A 19,618-nucleotide genomic window follows, 5' to 3' on the forward strand; every position below is an offset into this window, starting at 1 on the left:
GACACCTTTCCTGGTCTAACTTCACAAGCCAGAGCCTGACGATCATCCTCGATCCCTCCTCCTTCCTTAGCAGATAGCCAGCTGCCCATGACCTGATAATATCACCTGTCTGCTTCGCCCTCCGCAGTGACACCCCCTCTACAGAATGAAACCTGAATCCCTCCGTCCCCGAAGCCCTCCCTGACCCAAGCCCAGGCTGCACCTCCACAGTCCTCGATCCGTGCTTTCCCATGCCCAGCCCATGTGTTAGCTCTCATGACCCTGCCTACACTCCACATCTGTGCCTTCGCTCAAGCACAGAGGCTGAGCTGTTCTCTTCCTTCCTCCACCTAGGCAAATCCAACGTTCCCCTTAAGGAGAAACGAGGATTACTTTTTCCTGCAGAAAAGCTTTCAGATAACTCTCATGGTTCTCACATCTGTGCTCCCCAGCATTTCAAAAAGAACTCTTCAAGCCATATGGTTCCGTGTCTTTTCAATCAACCCTGCCAAACACCTGGGAGACAGGAGTTGTGTCTTAGTCTTTCAGGAAATACTAAGCACCTATTATGTGTCAGACTGTGGTTCTTATAAATGTGTATATTCCAGCACATAAAGCAGATTTTGATATAATAAAGGTACTCAGTGACTGTGTTACTGAACATACTCATTTTTTATGGAAAGGAGAAACCAATGTATTTAATAACTACCTTAACTTTCCCCTTCTCAAAAAGGCAAATGGTAATTCACCTTCTATATTTAGTTTTTATTTCACACTTGGAAACAGCCCTTCTAGGACCGACCAGGTGAACTGGTTACGGACTCACCTGTTTCTCCAGTGCCAAGCGCACACTACGACGAGGATGAGGGTGGTGAGCACCATGACGAGCACCGGGACCAGGACCGCAGCCAAGGCTACGTCTGAAAACATGCCAAGGCAGAGTCATGAAGGGAAAGTGGGAAAGTCACCCACATCATCCTTCAAAGCATTTCTATCTCAAAAAATACCATACACGTTATTTATGAAATGAGAATGGGCATGTGTGGGTAATGGCAGAAGCGTCCACAGATAATGTGAAAGTCTGTCACACTGTTTGCTTCAGCTTTGTCCACACTTAAAACTTTTCACAGTAGCTTTTTAAATCACCAAGACAAACTGAAAGACCAATGAAAAACTTGGAAAATATATTTCTGAATATGTGATAAAGGGTTATTATAATCTATATATTACAGAATTCACAAGTCAAAACCAATCAATAGAAAAATCAGCAGAGGTGAATGAGCAATACAATTAAAAAACATAAGTGACTATTCAACATGTTAGCTTCACTAGTAATTACAGAAACAGAAGTTAAAACAAGAATAAGATGATATTTCTGCTCATCGAATTGGCAAATATTTAAAAGAATAACTGCTAGAAAGGGTATCAGGAAAGTTATTCTTATGGGACTTTAAATGGACACTTTCTGTATCATTTTGGGGCTATATGTATAAAAATTACTTGGCAATTCCATGTCTAGAATTTATTCTTAGAAAAAAATTAAGACAACATTCAAAGATGCATTTTTAAGGAGGTTTGTTTCCATATCTGCAAGAGTGAAAAACCGGAAAATAACCCAAATGACCAAAAACGGAATAAATACATCATAGTAAAATACTATCCAGCAACTGGGAATGATATTGCAACATGATGGGGGACATATTAATATATATGGAAAGGTAACAAACAGCCTAGTGTTAAGTATGAAAAAGACAATGCATATCCACAGCGCAGAAAAGGACAATGCTTGAGCCTACAGAGACGAGGAGATCTTTTAATCCCCTTATCTCGCTCCACAGATAAGTCCAGGCCCAGATAGAGAAAATGGTCTAAGGTCATTTGAGACATCAGCTTCTTCCCTAGTCTGGCACCCCTATCCCGGCAATGAGGACGTAGCAGCCACTGCTGGTCTCTGCTGGGAGCCAAGCACCAGACACTGTGGGGCCTGACCCACGGCATCTTGCGTACGCTTATGATGTATCCAAAAGAGAGAAAGAGGCTGCCGATACAGGAGCGGGAGAGGATAATCAATAACCTGAGGCCTCGGAGAAGCTGGATGGATGGGAACGAGGGCACAGGTGGATCAGCCTTGGACAGTACAAGGAACTCCCTCCTTCCACGCAGTGGACAGAGCGTACACGTGAGTTCACAGGCTCCACAAGTAGGGAGTTCCTTTACTTGCTTTTACTTTCTTTGAAAAGTTGAAGTGGTAACTGAGAGTGAGTAAAGAATCTCTGAGTCAAGGGTCTGAAAAATACGGAGAAGTGACTACTGAGAACAGACAGACGAGCTAACCAAGAAACGGCAAGACTGCCGGCTGGTGCTGAGGCCCCTCCTGGGGGGATTCAGGAAGCTATGGTGGCACAGATCTGACCATGAGAGCATTTTCTCTGGCATCGCTCTCAGCCTGGATGTAAAAATGGAAGAGAAGTGCATAAAACAGAAATCATGACTCAGGGCTAGAAAGCACCAAGAGTTCAAAAGGGTAAATGTGCTTTATCCCTAAAATTTATGAAACTGGATAGGGGATAATCAGGTTCAGGTAGATACAGTTTGATTTAACCAGAGGTTTAAAAAAATCTGCTTAGGTTCAAAAAATAATAAGGCTATACACCACCATCCCAGAGAAAAGGAGAAAAGAAGTCTTTAACTGAAAAGACCTGTACATTCTTTGTTATTCTTCTGAAGCTTACAGGAATGCTAGTTCTGGGAGAAAATACTTTAAGGGCACTTTCAGTCTTGAGATTTTAAGATTATATAATCTGACTTTAAGAAGAGCAATACTTTTAAGTGACTGTTCTTCCATCCAGGCATGTGGTCTGGGATTCCGCCCAAACAGACATCTTCTACAAAATGGTAAATGTCTGTGGGACACTGAGACCTCTAAGGAGTCTTGCTTCTCTTTAGCTTTTCCAACAGCACGAGAAAGAAAGTGGTCTGTTTAGAAAATACCTTAGAAGATAGGAAAAAAAGTGACACGTGGAAAGTTGGAAAGAGTTATCTGAATCAGGCAAATGTTCAGAAGATGAGAATGAATAAAGTTCTGTGTGCCAGAAGTTATTGGAATGAATTGCTTTCTCTTCTCTGCACTGTCCTGAAAATGCTTTATCTGCCAACACTGAAATTAATTCCTCTGTGACACTGATGGTTTTTTCCTAACTGAAATTTTATTTTTCAACAACTAGTAAAATCAAAGTATTATGTTTCGTGTGTGTTAATACCTTTTTTGGTAATGAAATTTGAAAGTAAATTCTGCATTTATAATATGAAAAAATTACGATTGTAAACATTTTCAAAATAGAGACCAAAGTTTTTTTATGAATATATTAATTCACAGTATTTTTTAAAAAGTGTTAGTTTTTCACCCAAACTGTTTTTTTCCCCCTATTCCCTTTCTGCCACCAAATTCCCTATCCAACAAATATATAACCAGAGGGGAAAAAAAAGTTTGTTTTCTGCTATGGTTTTAGTTATTTCTAGAAATAGAGACTCCTTGTGTTTAGCTGTGGTGGGAAAAAAGATCACAAGAGGAGACCCAGAATACAGCAGCCATCTCTAAATATTTAAAGAACAATTCTACAACGACACCAGAGAAGAGAAATCAGAGCAATATAATCAGTTTCTTTTATAAGGAGAGAAATAAAAGTTTTTTTGTTCTTAAGAAATACAGTTAAGAGCAAAAGAAACAGGGTTTAAAAGCTGAAAATGCTCCTGAAAATTAAGTTACAAACAACATGAAATGCTGCTATGTAACAGGTGTCAGTCTCTGGATCTGCATACCTTTGGTTACACTTGGAGTCACGGTAGTATTTCTGATATCAGGAGTGGCTGTGGTTTGCTCTGTCTGTGCAGGAAACTCATTGTTACTGCGAGGCTGTAGTGGTTGAGTAAATTTTGGGGCTCGACCTTGAAAAAAGTTTTAAAACCCCTTTATTCATCAACTTGATTAAGATGAAGTTATTTTATTATGCTTTTAATATATTTGTGGAAAATTATACCACAAATCCAGGGAACATCAAATTCTCACACTTAAAAGAGGCATACCTTTGGCTATTTTTGGAGGGGCTGTAGTGTTTTTGAGGTCATTGTTGTTCCGAGGAGGTGGAGCTTGAGTAAGTTTTGGAGGACGACCTTGAAAAATGGTTTAGAAAAGTTTATACATTTTGCTTATAAGAGTCACAGTTAAAAACAGTAATTTAAGTATCTTCGACATTTCCTAGAGGACTTATTTCTGCCCAGTAATTTTAAGTCTTAGAGAACAGTATGCCGGAAGGATCAATATACTATGCATTAAAATACGCACAAACTTACTGGGATTTCTCACTTCGTATATAATTAAATTGTTTTGAAACAATTCTCGGAGAAGGAGAGCACGGAGGAGATGGACGACGTTAAACTCTAAAGCTCCAGAAGTATCCTCACAGCTTGACATGCTACTCATTCAGTCATTCAGTAACTGTGGAGGGCCCGCTACGTGAGGGCATTGTGACAGGCTTTGGAGATACAACAGGAAGTGAAGTATTAAAATATTCTAGACTACTGAAGGAAGTTACTCCCACTTTTAATTTTTTCAAAGGAAAAGACACTTGGACTAAGTTATAATCATTGGTGCTGGGGATACAAGATTATCTATGCTACATGGGACCTGATTAAAAATTGTTAAGATTGAGACTAGATCTGAAAAACAACCTCATTACATTATCTCATCAACGATGCTCTCTCTTCTTCCACCTGTAACCTTGTAAAACATTCTGGTAACTGGCTTAATACGATAACTATTTCTTTTAAAAATCCTCTTTAAGAAGACATTGTAGTTAAAAGCTGAACACTCATCATTATTTATTTTCTCTGAGAATAGCAAAGCCATCTTAAATTAAATACATACTGTTGCTTTACCTTTAGGAATAAACTGACATCCAAGCAGCTCCATTTTCATGGCAATTTTTTGCTGCCATTGCGTAGGATTCACTCTAATAAAACGTGCAATAATTGGTGGCAAAAAGTTATTACGCACATCCTGGTGATAATCTTTGTTTCCTTGAAATATCTTTAAAAAACAAAAAATTGGTACTTTACGTCAACAGAGGTCAGGGCTAAACTGTTCCACTGAAACATATTTTTGTTTTCTGCTTTGGGTCTTAAATGAGATCTGTAAAGTATGACAGTAAGAATTAATTTCTCAGAAAATAAATTAATCATAATTTGGACAAACTATTAAGCTGCACATTCTTCATCAAAAACTTATAAAAGTACTGAATACAAAAATGATTTTAAAATGATTGAAACATAGCAAAAATGCTAACTTGGCAATTTGAGAAGGTTTCAGTTGCAATGAAACAGTATAATTCTTTTAATAAATTAGTAATTCGAGTCCTGTGGAATTAGCAGTTATTAAAATATATTAATTTTCTTTTCAAAGTAAAGCACAATTGAACATACAAGGTCTTAGAGGAAATGCTTTACTGTGTAGTTTTCATTATTTTTCCTCTCAGAAAAGAGACAGAAAGGGAACATACACTAAGGAATGCAGAACAGTTACATACCCCCACCTGCTGGATACACTACATAAAGACAGTTCCCATATTCCCCCTTTTCATTCCTCGTTGCTATCTACACTAGACAAATGATTCTAATTTTAATGTTGCCTGCCTAACTTTAATGATTCTAAGCATTAAATGTATTATATGAATAGTCTTTAGGTAAAAATATGATTTCGAGTGACTGTCTCATCCCCTCAACCATTTTGAGCAAATAATGATAGTATGTAACACTGCAAGAGCTCTTATTTACAAAGTATTTTCATATAATTAACTCAGCTGTTCTCGGACAACCCCATGAAATAGGCAGAACCCAGAAAACTGCAGCTCTAGAATGTAAACGGACTGCACAACCAGTCAATGACTGAGCGGTGACCTGAGTCCGAGTCTTCTGACTTAACTCTAGGGATCCACTAAGCGAGCAGTCCTCCATGTTCCTCTAGGCAAATCACCTGGCTAGTTTCTAAAGACTACTAATAAATAGATATCTGCCTAAAATCAAAGTGGTTGATATTTTATCAGTTAATGTGAGAGCAAGTAAATGTTTAACTCTTCCATCAAGTCATGTCTAAATATAGCTATCTTCTTTTGGCTGATTCACAAAGCATTAGATTGTAAACTTTTAAGATGTGTTAATAGCCTTCATTTTCTACAAGGTTTGTTTTGAAGTTACAATAATCTCCAAGCTAATAACTTTCCATTATTTCCTCAGATATTACTCTGAAATAAAATGAAAGCAAAAATTTGCAGTCTGTTACATTAGTGGAAAAGGAACAGTAATCACTTTAGGACATAAAAACTATCCCTGAGGTCTTATTCCACACTGCAGTTTCATTTTTATAAAAAACCTTAAAGGAGAAAGATTTTATATAAACTAAGTAAAAAAGATCTGCTATAACCTATGAGCATTTATAATCTATGAGCCCCTGTGTGTAGTGAGGTCTGCTAGGAGTCATGAGGATAAAAATGGAAATGGAAGTCCAAGTTCCCACTGTCAAGGAACTTAAATTTTACAGGACATTACCACACACAGATATGGCACATTATTAAAAAGCAATGTATTGTGAAGCAAGTTGTATATATATTCCTATCTTCTGAAAACAAACCCAAAAGCTGTCTTAGTCTGTATGTGCTCGTGCATGTGTGCATGCTTAGAAACGATGTCAAAATGAATACACCAGTGACTCTTGAGTTTGGAGACAGATGAGGGAGCAGATGGGCTAATGTGAGGCAAGACACTGGTATTCCACATAACTCAGTGTAAAGACTTCCACTTTTATCTGGGACAGATGAATAGGGACTACATTTACTCTTTGCCTTAAACATCTGAAAATCGGATATAATATATGAAACAACGGTTTTCTAACACTGACAATAGGTAGCATAGGGCAATAATCCCAGAGAGAAGAGAAACACATGAGGTGAGCCTTTCTACTGCCCCAATATTGTCTGGAGAGAGCCTTGGTGGTCTCACCGAAACAAGGACACAGAGCTCAGAGACGGAGAGACCAAGATAGCTAGAATTTGTAAGATAGATTATAGGAGAGAAGAGAACTGCACAGAGAGAGAAAAAGAGACTTCTCGGATCTGTAGGGGGACTTCCCCTTAAATCTCAGTTACACATAAAGAAACAATCTGTGGATGGGAAAGAACCACTGGAAGGAGCCCACAGAACAATTCTCAGAGCTAGGGAGGGTTGCGAACAGCTCACATTACCAACAGATAGAGTGGATAAAACTCATAATACATGACCCTTTGGGTTGAATACTTGGAACAGTACTAACAGTAAAAAAATACTAGAACCAAAAGCTGCTCGGGTCCCACCTAACAAAGCTAAAATGCAAACCTTAAAAAAGACCAAATAATTCCAAAGCAACCTGTGCCCCAGAATAAAGCTCAAAAGTAAATAATAAAAGAAAAATCTAGCACCAAACAATGTAAAAGTTCATAATGTTTGGCAACCAAAAAAAAAATTACCAGGCATGTAAAATATGACATATAATATCCATCAACATGAAAAGACCCACGTGTGACACATTAGTAGACAGAATCAGCAGATAAGGGCCTCAAAAGAGTTACTATATATTCCATATGTTTTAGGGGTAGAAAAAAAGCATCAGCATGCTCAGGAGAGACTTGGAAGAAATTTTAAAAGCCCAAAACTGAAAATCTAGAAGTAAAAATGCAACATCGAAGATAGAAGTACACTGGATGAGATTAATAGGTTAGACGTTGCAGAACAGATTAGTGAACTTGAAGGCAAAACAGTAAAATTTTCCAAACCAGAACATGGAGAGAGAATTAAAAAAGAAATGAACACAGCATCAGTAAACTGTGAGACATCTTTAAGAGTCATCACAGTCATGTAATTAAAATTAGGGAGGCAACATATTTGAGAAAACATGGCCTACAATTTTCCAAATTTGAAGCAAATTATGACCAGCAGACCCAAGAAGCTCAAAGAAACCCAAGCAGAAGAAACATGAAGACTACACAAAGGCACATACAGCATAATCAAGTTGCTTAAAACAAATGATAAAAAGAAAATCTTAAAAACAGCTAAGGAATAAAAAGACACATTACGCATTGAGGAACAAAGGTGTGAAAGATAGAATTCTCGCTGGAAAAATGTAAACCAGAAAACAGTGGAACAGCATATTTAAAGTGTGGAGGGGAAAACAACGTGAACCTAGAATTCTATACCTAATGAAATTAGGTTTCAAAAACGAAGCAAAAAAGAGTCTTTTTCAGAAACATAATTCAATGGTACCAGATGTTTTTATAATATAAGCATGGATAATTCTTGTAATTTCAAACAATTAACTATATTCCACAAATATAATAAATATTCTACAAATAAGTATGGATGTGCTCAGAGTAAAAAGTAGCCAAGCCTGGGGTTATTAAGCAGAAGGAAGATAGGTATAAAGACAATACAGTTATTTACTCCGATGGGTAGAGCCTCACCACAGATGAAGGTCATGTGATATCAGGCAGAAGAGAGGGAAGAAGGCCTTGAATAACAACGGAAGAGTTTAGATCCATATGACAGATTATAAGGAGCCCCTGGAGTTTTCTGAATAGAGAGATAAGAAAAGTGGTAATTGAAGATATATTAGCAAATCATATATATGACAGAGAACTGATAGTATCATATAATTGAAACGAAACTCAGGGAAGTTTCGTTAAAAAAAGTTAGTGCTTTTAATTTCAATTCTAGACAAGAAGAAATCTACCTTCTTTGAGGACAAGGACTCCCCCAGTTACAAGGTCCTCGTGGTGGAACATGGGCCAGGAGCCTGGGTGAAGGTGATAGCTAGAGGACAGCCACTTCTCCCTACTCCTCACCCCTTACCATCTACTCTGGAGCATTCCTGCATTATCACGGTCTGCTAACTAAAACAACAATTTGATAATTAACACGGAAGTTAAGAAAATTCTTCATGTAGGAAAAAAACAGAAGTTTTCTAAGACAAAATTTGGTAAGGTGATCTTGAAAGGACCTTTCAAGTCTATATCCAAGACTATAATGCACTTTTGCCTTTAGCTCTTGTCTTTTGTCCCCCTTGCCTGCATAGAAGAAATCTGGGAATAAATTAGGTTCTCCATCATTTTGTGGATTATCAAGAAAAGCTTATTTAAGAAATTACAAGTTCCTTTTTAGAATTTTTTTTTAATATGTTAGCACCACTTACTGAAAATTAATCATTCATTCATCCATTCATTCATTCATGTAGGCTCTACACTCAATGTGGGGTTTAAACCCATGACCCTGATCATGACTCATGATCAAGAGTCCCATGCTCTACCGACTGAGCCAGCAAGACGCCCCTCCTTTTTAGAATTTCTTAATAAAGTACCTAAACAACTGAGTTAAAAATGTTACAATCATCAAAAGGTTCTGAGGACCACTGAGAACTTCCTAGCCATAGTTAGAAGAGTAAGGCTAATAACCAACACAACCTAAAATAACCAGAAGAGAACAAAGACCAAATGATAGCTAACTTGAACATCACAGGACAGCTTTAGTGATTTTTGGCAGAGGCCCATCTTTTAAAATACCTTAGGCAATCACTTTACCTTATCCTGCTCCACACCAGGCTCTCTGTACACAGTCCATCTCTGTCCATCATCACTGTATAGAACTTTGTAGGCTGACACATAGTAATTGTGCTCCACCATGGTGGAGCCAGTGGTTACAATGCCTGCGAAATGGAAAATTGCTTTCATTAGTGCACATGGTCTGATCCTTGTCGTTTGTTCAGCACTGAAGCATAAATACCTAAAGTACACCGTTAAAACATTTTTGCCAAAAGCACATTACCATCTCTAAGTGCAAGGTTTCATTATAATAGCTATTAAATCCTTGGCTTTGTTCCCTTGTAAAGATACAAGAATTATGGGTGCACATAGGGAAAGGACTATTCTATTTTGACAGCTTGTGTTCATAACACTGTAAAATATATCTAACCTACCAAGTAACAATGACTCCCTGGGAATGAATGGATTGAAACAATTATTTTTTTTCAGTACCAAATCAAAATAAATCTTTAACAAAATTACCCTAACCCAATTCTAATAAATTATTCTGACCATTTGATAAACTGCTCCAATGAACTTGTATTCAGCACATGCAGAATATTATTTATAGCACTTAAAATGAACTCCTTGAATATAAATTTTTTTTAATGTTTTTTTATTATATTAGTCACCATACAGTACATAAATTTCTTTTAATGACTCTAAAAAATGGTTATTTCAAATTTCAAGATCGCTTAATTAAAACACTACCTTTAAAGAATCTTATTACAGTGAAAAAGAAAAGCTAATAAAAATCAAATACCAACTCCTTTCCTCTACCACGTTTTATGAAACCGACTTTAGGATTATTTAACACCAGTAAAGAAAACTTAAAACCAGACAATTACATTTGCAATGACCTAATTTTCTGTGACAATCTTAGATGTCATCAGGTTTCCAAATAAAATCAGAACTATAAATCATTCTAGAAAATTATGTCTTTTAACCTGTTATCTTCTTTTCTTTATTCAGATCTATTTGTAACCACTGATATTCATCAGTGGCAAAAGCAGCCCAAGGTGGTCCAGGTTTCTTCAGCCTGGCCTTTTCAGGTTTCCAGCTGTTCTCTTGCCCGGTGTGGTCAGTCCACTCCAGCATAGATGATGCTGTGATCTGAGGATCGGCAATCACGCCAGATTCCATCCCCAGTGTTCCATAACAACCTGAAACAAAAAAGACAGTAAATTGGTTTCCAGATATAAGTTCAAAATCTGTATAAATTTGCTCATTGGAAACTTTCTATTGTACATGTAATTAACATACACTATGCTAATAATATACTGTAACAGAGGAATTTCAAAAGTAGGCAAATGTTTCTTGGGTCTATGTCTTTGTGTCTTATCAGGAAATGTACATACATATTTATTCACAAGCAATAACCATCAATTTAATGGCAATACGTTATCCTCTCCCTGGAACACTCTCTCTAGACCAGTGAATGACTCACACCCTACAGCCATTAGGTGTTTGCTCAGATGTCACATTCTGCATGAGGCCTACCCAGACCCCACTTAACACTCCAAACCAGTCTCTCCTACATCGCCTAGCCTCATTCGTTATTTTTCTACACCTTCTATAATATCATAAAGAGTATATCATATATAGTAATTTATTTATCCATTGTTTACTGTCAATCTCTCAATACCAGTATTTAAGCTCAAGAAAGGAAGCTTTTGTTTATTCTGCTCACTTTTGTGTCACTAGCATCGGGACAGTGCCTGACAAATCAAAGGTACTCAATACGTATTTTCTGTTCAATTAATTATTTCTTCAGACATATTTAAAAAAATCACCCTTCATAAGGAACTTTCCTTGCTTACATGATCATTTCCCTATTAATATAAAACCTCCAGTTTATTCCATCCATTATATTATTGTGACATATGAGAAGGTGCAAAAAAAAAAAAAAAAGCAATTGGCATAGTGCATGATAGTGTTTAAAAAATATTAACTATTACACAAATTATAATAAGTTATAAAGTCCATGAGAGGCTTACCACTTGTCTTAAATGTAAAAAGACTTGTAGATAAGTGTCCCCTGAAAGAGAGAAAAGTTGTTCTTGGTGACACTCATATGTATATAGACTTCCCCATATTCGTCTTAGGAAAACTTTTTTTGTTTTTGTTTTACTGTATAAAGAACAATATTCTATGGCCATATATTTGACAACTGATGCTGTTCTTAGCCCCTCCCCCCCCCCAAAAAAGTCTCATTTCAAAGCAGAACAACTTCTGAAATCGGCATAAACAATTTTCTCTACAAGTGTCTAGTGCCTGTTTCATACATGAAATGTGCAAGTATGCCCATGTAACCTTTAGTATGTACTTATTTATCTTTCGTGGAAATACACCGATTCCTCAAACTTTTCTGTGTCATTTGCTTTTGTTGCAAGTACACTGTAATTCCCAGAGAATGAGGCTTAAGCTTCCTGGGAGTTAACAGAAAAAAAGCTGGCTACTAATAGGAGAGACTGCATTTGTTACAGGAAATAAACACAGCTAAAGACAAGTTTCAGTGTTACAATGTAGCACTGCATCTGGATTTCAAAGTAACAGACAAGTAAATGCAGTTGGGGAAATGGAGAGGTGGGACAAGTGACTAGTTTACCAAGGACTCTAGAAAACTTGAGGGGATAAAAAGAACTTGGGGGGATAAAGAACCTGAAGCCTCCTTCCTTCAGTACAACTTCAAACCATTATTACAAGTGGATGCAACCTGTCCTTATTTTTTCTTAAGGTATAAAAGAAAGAGAACTGACAAAAAAAATTCTAAAGGCAGAAGAGGGTAAAAGAATGATAAGGTCTGCATAAAGCCATCTAGCAACACACAGCATATCATTTAGTTTTTGAATAAAAATTAATTAAAAATAAAGAATGGAAATGGTAAATACAAAAAAAAAAGAAAGAAAAAGAAAAAAAAGAAAAAAAAACACCTAGGAGAAACGAAGAGAAGGAAAGGTTGATAACGCTATACCAGGGATGGACAAATGATAGCTCGCTCATGCATGGCCTGTTTTGTATGGCCAGGGAGCTAAGAATGGTTTCTACATGTTTAAAGAATTTTAAATGAACCAAGAGAGAATAAGTGACAGGGACATGTGGTCCATAAAGCCTAATATATATGCTAGCTGGTCCTTTACAGAAAAAGTTTGGTGACTTCGGTTTTATACTGTCATGGATACGAATCATGCTCTCATTTTCTGGATGAAAACTAGCCTAGAACCTTAGAAGAGAAGCCAGTTTCAATTAGGCTTAGTATTGTCTATAGGACTGAGCCCATCTAACAGGCAAGATTTACCAAAACAGATTCCAAGTATTATATTTCTTTTTAATGTTTCAACTTTTCCTGCTTTTGATGCCTCATCTATGTTTCATAAAACAGATCACTGTAGCGACCATAAAAATACACTCTTAAAATATTCTCTTTGGAGGAGAGGAGGATTCATAATATGACTACCCCCGATTAATGTCAAAATTTAATTTATACTCAAGAGGATTTCAGTTATCCTCAATCCATCCTAGGTTACACAGGCTACAGGAAACAGAGTAGTTATGCCTTCTAATCTTTAAAATGAAGTAAAAATTTGGCCACAAACTTTTAGACCCTTACTCTAGACACTTTCAAAACTCAGAAAAGAGCAAATCATCTTTCTAAAGGACTCTCTTTGTGACGGAGAACATGCCTAGGTAGTGCAACCCTGCCTGTGCTCTCGGTGCGCTCGGACATTGAGCGCACAGAAACGGGAGCGCTCACCACACAAATGTTATTTCATGAACACCGTGAGCAGTGATGTTGCTGAGGTCCAACTTGCTGCTCTCCCACCCCTGCCCCACACCCTCCTATGACCAATAACATATATACTTACACCACAGATGTGACGTTGTTAGCCAAAGAGCTCTCATAGTATGGAATGCCTTTACTAATTACAACACTGATTTGGCCACCCAAAATGTTTGACACTACTCCTGCGTGCACACCAGCCATGCACAGTGGTGAGGACTTGAGGAAAGGAAAAATAAAAGATTAGTATTTAATGTTCTTTTGATAATTTATAAACAAGACACTTAAGCTTCCACAAGAAATGAGTTGACTGGGACAGTTTTCTCAATGAACACAGGGTTACTGATGTGGTAACATAGTATAGACTTGTTGCACAAGAAAAAGAATAAAACATTACATACATAATACTAAAAGAAATAATTCCTAGAAAATAAATCAAGATTAAAGATATACAATAGGTACACCAACCTATTCTGGAATTAAAAAAAAAAAATAAAGTTGTATTACAACTTGAACGTAAGTTTATGTTGCTTAGACTTACATCTCTATATCCATGAGGGATTGTTCCTGATATCTCAGCAAAAGGAAGCAGACAACCAGCTGGGCAATACTTACTGTGAAATAAAAACAAGTTAAAGGATATAAAACAGTTCTGTACTTACTGGGGGAAAAGAAGAAAAAAAAAAGTCACATATTCATTTTACAGTTCATTCAAATACTTTAATCTCACTACCCTGAGAAGCACTACTTTGAAAAAGCCCTTTCAGACTTTATTCCATCCATCCATATAAAACATCTTCACCCACATATTTAAAATAATTGTTTCATATTCTACAAACCTTTTTATTTTACTTCATAATGAACGGCAAACATATTTTTACTATAAGATCTATTCATATTTAACAGGTCTATGCTATTCTATTTTGTAGATAAACCGGTTTATTTCACCAACCTGCTACTGATCAAATTTGACTTAAAAATGTTTGGCATTCATTCATTTATTCACTCACTCACCCACCCACTCAACACATTTACCTGAATGTCTATTGTTGTCTGTTGAGTGCTGGGCTGTACTAGGTACTGGGTTTACAAACCAAGTAAATATGGCCCAGTCTTCCCTGGGTTTACATTCCAGAGGTCGGGGGAAGACATTAAACTAATACTTAAATCAGATTATAACTGCTGTGAAGAAAGGGCACTCCATAAAATGACCGGGAGGAAGCAAACTTAACACAAACATACAGTAAATTTACTATGTGCCAGAAGGCCTTCTGAGTACCTCAGGAACCCACCCAGGAACCCCAATGGTAAGTATTAGTATTATCCTCACTTTACAGATGAGGGAACTGAGAAACAGTGCGCCCAAGTCCCACAACTGGTAAGTGGCATATGGTCTCCAGAGACAATGCTCTTACACAGGGCTCTGCACTGCCCAAGTCAGGAAATGGGGCTCTGAGGAAGTGAAGCCTCAGCCAAGGAAGGGAAATGCACCCTAATGGACAGGAACAGTATGCCCACGAGGCAAGGTGGCCTGTGTGTGTATCCAACTAAGGATGACCAGTGTAGGCAGAGTACAGTGAGCACTGTAAAGCTAAAAGGTAACATTAGTTTGAGAGAAGGCTGGAGAGGTGGGCAGGAGTCAGATCGTGCAGAAGCCTTGTGGGCTATGGCGATGCATCTGGAAGATATTTCTAACTCAAAATGGGAAGTCAATGAAGGATTTTAAAGCTTATACACACATAATCTGATTCATTTTTCTGAAAAAGATTATTCTGGCTCCTGGGAAGAGATTGTAAGGAACGCTGAGGAGAAGCAGAGATCTCGGTAGGCTGGTGGTGGAGCAGTCCAGGCAAGAGAAAACGGCAGCCTGCCTGTGGGTGGTGAGGATACAAGGCCCTGTGGCAGGTCTGTGCGCCAGACACTGATGCCAGAGTCACCCCTGCTGACTGGGAGTCTCCGTAAGTGCTGACGAGCACACCCATCCCGCAGGCAGAGAACTCTCCTTGAAGACAAAATAAAGGTTGCTCTTTGGGGAGTGGTAGCAAGTTGGAGGGAGGTTAGTGAGACTGGTTTTAGGAGATGAGAATAAATTTGCCAAGCAGAGAGGAGTAAAGCAATTTCAGGCAAAAGTTCTGAGCTCAGAGCACTGTAAAGAATCCGTAAGTACATAAGATGAGACTGGAAAAAATGGTCCAAGGACTACCTGTGAAGGATCCTGAAACCCAGGCTAAGACATCTGGATGGCATTTTGTCTTAATAATAAGGAGTTCCTGAAGATTTTAAAGTACAGGAATGATCAGGCATTTATTTTAGAATGAAACTTGGCAGCAATGTAAGTGGCAGAATGAAAGCCAGCAAAGGTTAGAAACGGAAACTCATATAGAAGGGAATCCTAGTCAAGGACATAAAGCAAGGAAACAGTAGTAAAAATGTTGCTTGGGCAAGAACACTGAAGAATTCTGTTATAGCCTAAATCGTTCTCTTCCCTTTTTGAGGGAAAAAAAAAACAAAACAAAACTCCTCTAACTTCATTAGCAATTTTGCCACATTTTGAAAAGCAACCAGTTCTACTTTTAAAGTATACTGAAATGATACTTTCATTATAGAGAAGATCCAAATGCTACAATTAAAGCAAAATTTAAACACAGTAACTCTATTGCTTTAAATAAGTACTAATTTATTGACCTCTTGAACAATGATTGTATGTCACACCTGTGACACATACATTAATGTACATTAATCCTAAGTGTATAAGAATAATGATGAAGTAGATGAAGAGTAACATTTAAGGGGGAAAAAGTCACAAATGTGGTCATACCTGAACTCAGGTTCCAAAAAACTGGATGCAGTATCCAAACAAGTAATTAGATCTAGAAAAACAAAAATAAAAAATGGATTCAATAATACATAGGTTTACTCTTACTGAAACACCATTTCCAAATCCCAAATAACGCTCTAAATTTTAAATCTGAACAGCTGTGAAGGTAGGACTAGCAACTTTGTACAAGTTTTTGTTAGCACAATTTCTTTTTGAAGTATCTTGATTTCTGGGGCTATGCCTCTCTAATACTGTTTATTACCACATCCCCTCACAGAGTCCTGTATATGTATACAGAAGGTACAGATAAGTATAATGTATAGACTTAAAATAACTTCTATTAAATTCAGCTCCTGAAAAGAGAAAATTATTACGTAACTGAAAAGTGATCCTCTGCTAGTTACGCACAAGGAAAACAATGACAAGTCAGATGAATTAATTTTGTTACTCTAAGGAACTGATACTGAAAATTGAGTCCATGGCCAGGACCAGCAGCACCAGTATCTTCTGCAAACTTAACAGAAATTCAAATTCTTCAACACCATCCAGACTTACAGAATCTCTGGGAGTGGACACCCAAAAATCTGCTTTAACAAGTCCTCTAGATAATTCTTAAGCACACTAAAGTTGAAGAAACACTCATCTAAATTAAGAAGGAACTTTAAAATTTAATATTTCTGTCTAGTAATCAAATCTGAATAAGAGCTAACCTGCTTCATTAAGAATTAGTTCAGAGGCTGGGTAAAAGGTGGCTCTTGGTTCCAAGAGGTCAACGTCTTCCTTCTGCTCTAGGACAGAGGGCCAAGTCCTCAACACAGCCCGTAGGTCTGGAAGTGGCAGCCTGGTCCTGTCTAAATCTTGTTTTGTACCTGTGCTGGTTTCCTGCCATACTGGCCTTCTTTGGTTCCCCTGGCACATGGTGCCTCTCAACCTAGAATGATTTTCTACTGTCCCTTAGCCTTGCTGGCTTAACTGTCGCTTCTTTACAGAAGCTGCTCATTTTCAACAAGTCAAACACCTCTAGCACATAGGAGGCACCTAAGATTTTTTTGGTTGTTTTAATGAGTAGGTGACTATTACGTGTTCTCAAAGTACCATGGGTTATGTAAGAACGATCCACTGATGCAGTCGTAGAGTTCTAAGCAACATCATTTTATAATGTCTAGTCTGTGGACAGAGAAGGCTGACAGTCCTCACTTTTGTATTGTCAGCAGCAATCACAGCATATGGTGTAACAGGAGGCTTTCAATCAACATTTATTGAATAAATGGATGAATAAAAAATTGTGACTGTTAGCATGTTTGGCTAAGTCCAATCACAGACTAACTTGTATGGAGGAAAACCTAGAAGGTCCTAATAAGGCAATCACAAGGGTAAGTGATTTCACATGTAAATGCCTGGCTGATCAAGTGTGCTGAGGGTGACAATACACTGAAGAGATAACACCCCACAGGCATCCTTGCACACTGACGGCATGCAAATATTCATTGAGTTGGTTTTTTTGTTTGTTTTTGTCAGAGAGAGAGCACAAGCAGGTGGAGTGGCAGGCAAAGGAGCGGGCTTCAATACGGGACTTGATCCCAGGACCCTGGGATCATGACCTGAGCCGAAGGCAGATGCTTAACCGACTGAGCCACCCGGGCACCCCACAAATATTCATTAAATCAATGGCCTCTACAGCAAGCATAGATAACTGATTATTCCATTTTATAATTCTGAAGAAATTATGTGATTATCACCCAAATGAAATGTGTCTTGGAAGAACTAGAGCACAACTGTTATACCAAAAGGAAAGTGATATTTTGAGAGCAATTGCATGGATTAATTAATGGATTAATACACCACAGGCACTTGAATGATGATTAAATCTGTGTTTTAGGAGTTTAAGAGAATACATGTCTGGTCACGACTACCTGGCTGAATGATTGAGAAAAACAGACACACTGAATTATCTATACCCTGGTTATTCCTGGCAATCTTCACACTGCATCAATTAGAACTGATTTTCTGCTTTCCTGCTCCATCAAAAGAGTTTCTAACTCCTAAGATTACAAGTTGAACTTCTAAAAGCCTGGGATGCAAAGGTACCTGTGTGGTCCAACGTGGCACTCAAAACCACAAGAAGACTGCCAGCTGGCCTCATTACTTTCAGGCCACGTGCCAGAATGCTGGCCAACTATGGATATATTTGATCAGGACAGGGCTTTATTTTAAGTCCATGCAGTGCTGAAACTCCAGATTATGCCATGCAAATGTATGCAGTGCACCTTGCTTTCAAATTCCATGGGGGCTCAAAAGAGGTCCCTAGGAGGAAAATAGGAATTCAAAATGGACAGCTATGAGGAGAGCCAAGAAGACTAAAGACAGAGAAACAAAATCATGGTTATAAATACTGAGCTTTATAACTCCACAGAAGCAAAGAAAACTTCAATTAAGATGCTTTAAAATGTGTCTTTCCTGAAAGCTTTTCCCAAGTAAACAGCCTTCCAGAAAACCACTATTACTACAAGGCTCCCAGCTAATAACACAGCTTAGGCAAGATGAATACAGCTCAAAAGAAACCATCTGCCTCAGAGCTTTTTGATAGCAATGTATAAGAAGTTATAATGAATGGAACAGAAGTGAGAGTCCAGAAATAAATTCTAAATTTAAAGTCAACTGATTTTGATAAGGATGCTAAAACAATTTAGTGGGGAGGAAGAATGGTCTTTTTAACAAATGGTGCTGGGACAAGAGGATACCCACATGCAAAAGAATGAAACTGGACCCCTACCTCAGATCCCATAAAAATTAAAGGGGATCTAAGTTTAAGAGCCAAAACTATAACACTGTTAGAAGAAACTGTAGGTATAAATCTTGACCTTGGATTAAGCAATGTTTTCTTAGCCATGATACCAAAAACATACGTCACCACATAAAAATAGGCAAGTTGAATTTCATCAAAATTAAAAACTTCTGTGCTTCAAAGAATGCTATCATGAAAGAGGAAGATAATCCACACAATGGGAGAAAATATTTACAAGTCATATAATCTGATAAGGATCTAGTACCCAGGATAAAAAATTATTCCAACTTGATTTTAAAAAGACAACCCAATTTAAAAATGAGCAAAGGATCTCTATAGACTACTCCAAATGAGACATACAAATGGCCAATAAGCACATGAAAAGATACTCAACATCATTAACAATCAGGGAAATGCAAATCACGGTGAGATAACACATTATACCCACCGGGATGTCTAGAATCAAAAGGACAGATAGTAACAAGTGTTGACAAGGACGTGGAGAAATTGGAACCCACATGCACTTCTTGAGGGATTTTTAAATGGTGTAGCTGCTTTAGAAAACAGTTCAGCAGTTTCTTAAAAAACACAGAGATACC

At 37.6% G+C, this 19,618-nt stretch overlaps 1 protein-coding gene across 2 annotated transcripts in view; it reads right to left on the bottom strand.

Moving 5' to 3' along the window:
• Positions 1 to 19,618, bottom strand: part of DCBLD2 (discoidin, CUB and LCCL domain containing 2) — an 80,101-nt gene that overhangs the window by 9,015 nt on the left and 51,468 nt on the right. For both annotated transcript variants that reach the window (XM_040621140.1, XM_008702039.2), the window contains exons 4-13: positions 16,235 to 16,286; positions 13,958 to 14,030; positions 13,502 to 13,635; positions 11,633 to 11,673; positions 10,583 to 10,798; positions 9,636 to 9,760; positions 4,915 to 5,065; positions 4,063 to 4,149; positions 3,799 to 3,924; positions 806 to 899 (exon numbers count right to left, since the gene is read on the bottom strand). In XM_040621140.1, the coding sequence (XP_040477074.1) occupies positions 806 to 899; positions 3,799 to 3,924; positions 4,063 to 4,149; positions 4,915 to 5,065; positions 9,636 to 9,760; positions 10,583 to 10,798; positions 11,633 to 11,673; positions 13,502 to 13,635; positions 13,958 to 14,030; positions 16,235 to 16,286 (1,099 nt within the window). The remainder of the gene's footprint in view (positions 1 to 805; positions 900 to 3,798; positions 3,925 to 4,062; positions 4,150 to 4,914; positions 5,066 to 9,635; positions 9,761 to 10,582; positions 10,799 to 11,632; positions 11,674 to 13,501; positions 13,636 to 13,957; positions 14,031 to 16,234; positions 16,287 to 19,618) is intronic.

The sequence above is a fragment of the Ursus maritimus genome, unplaced genomic scaffold (assembly GCF_017311325.1).
Source record: "Ursus maritimus isolate PB19 unplaced genomic scaffold, ASM1731132v1 scaffold_4, whole genome shotgun sequence".
Taxonomy (NCBI): domain Eukaryota; kingdom Metazoa; phylum Chordata; class Mammalia; order Carnivora; family Ursidae; genus Ursus; species Ursus maritimus.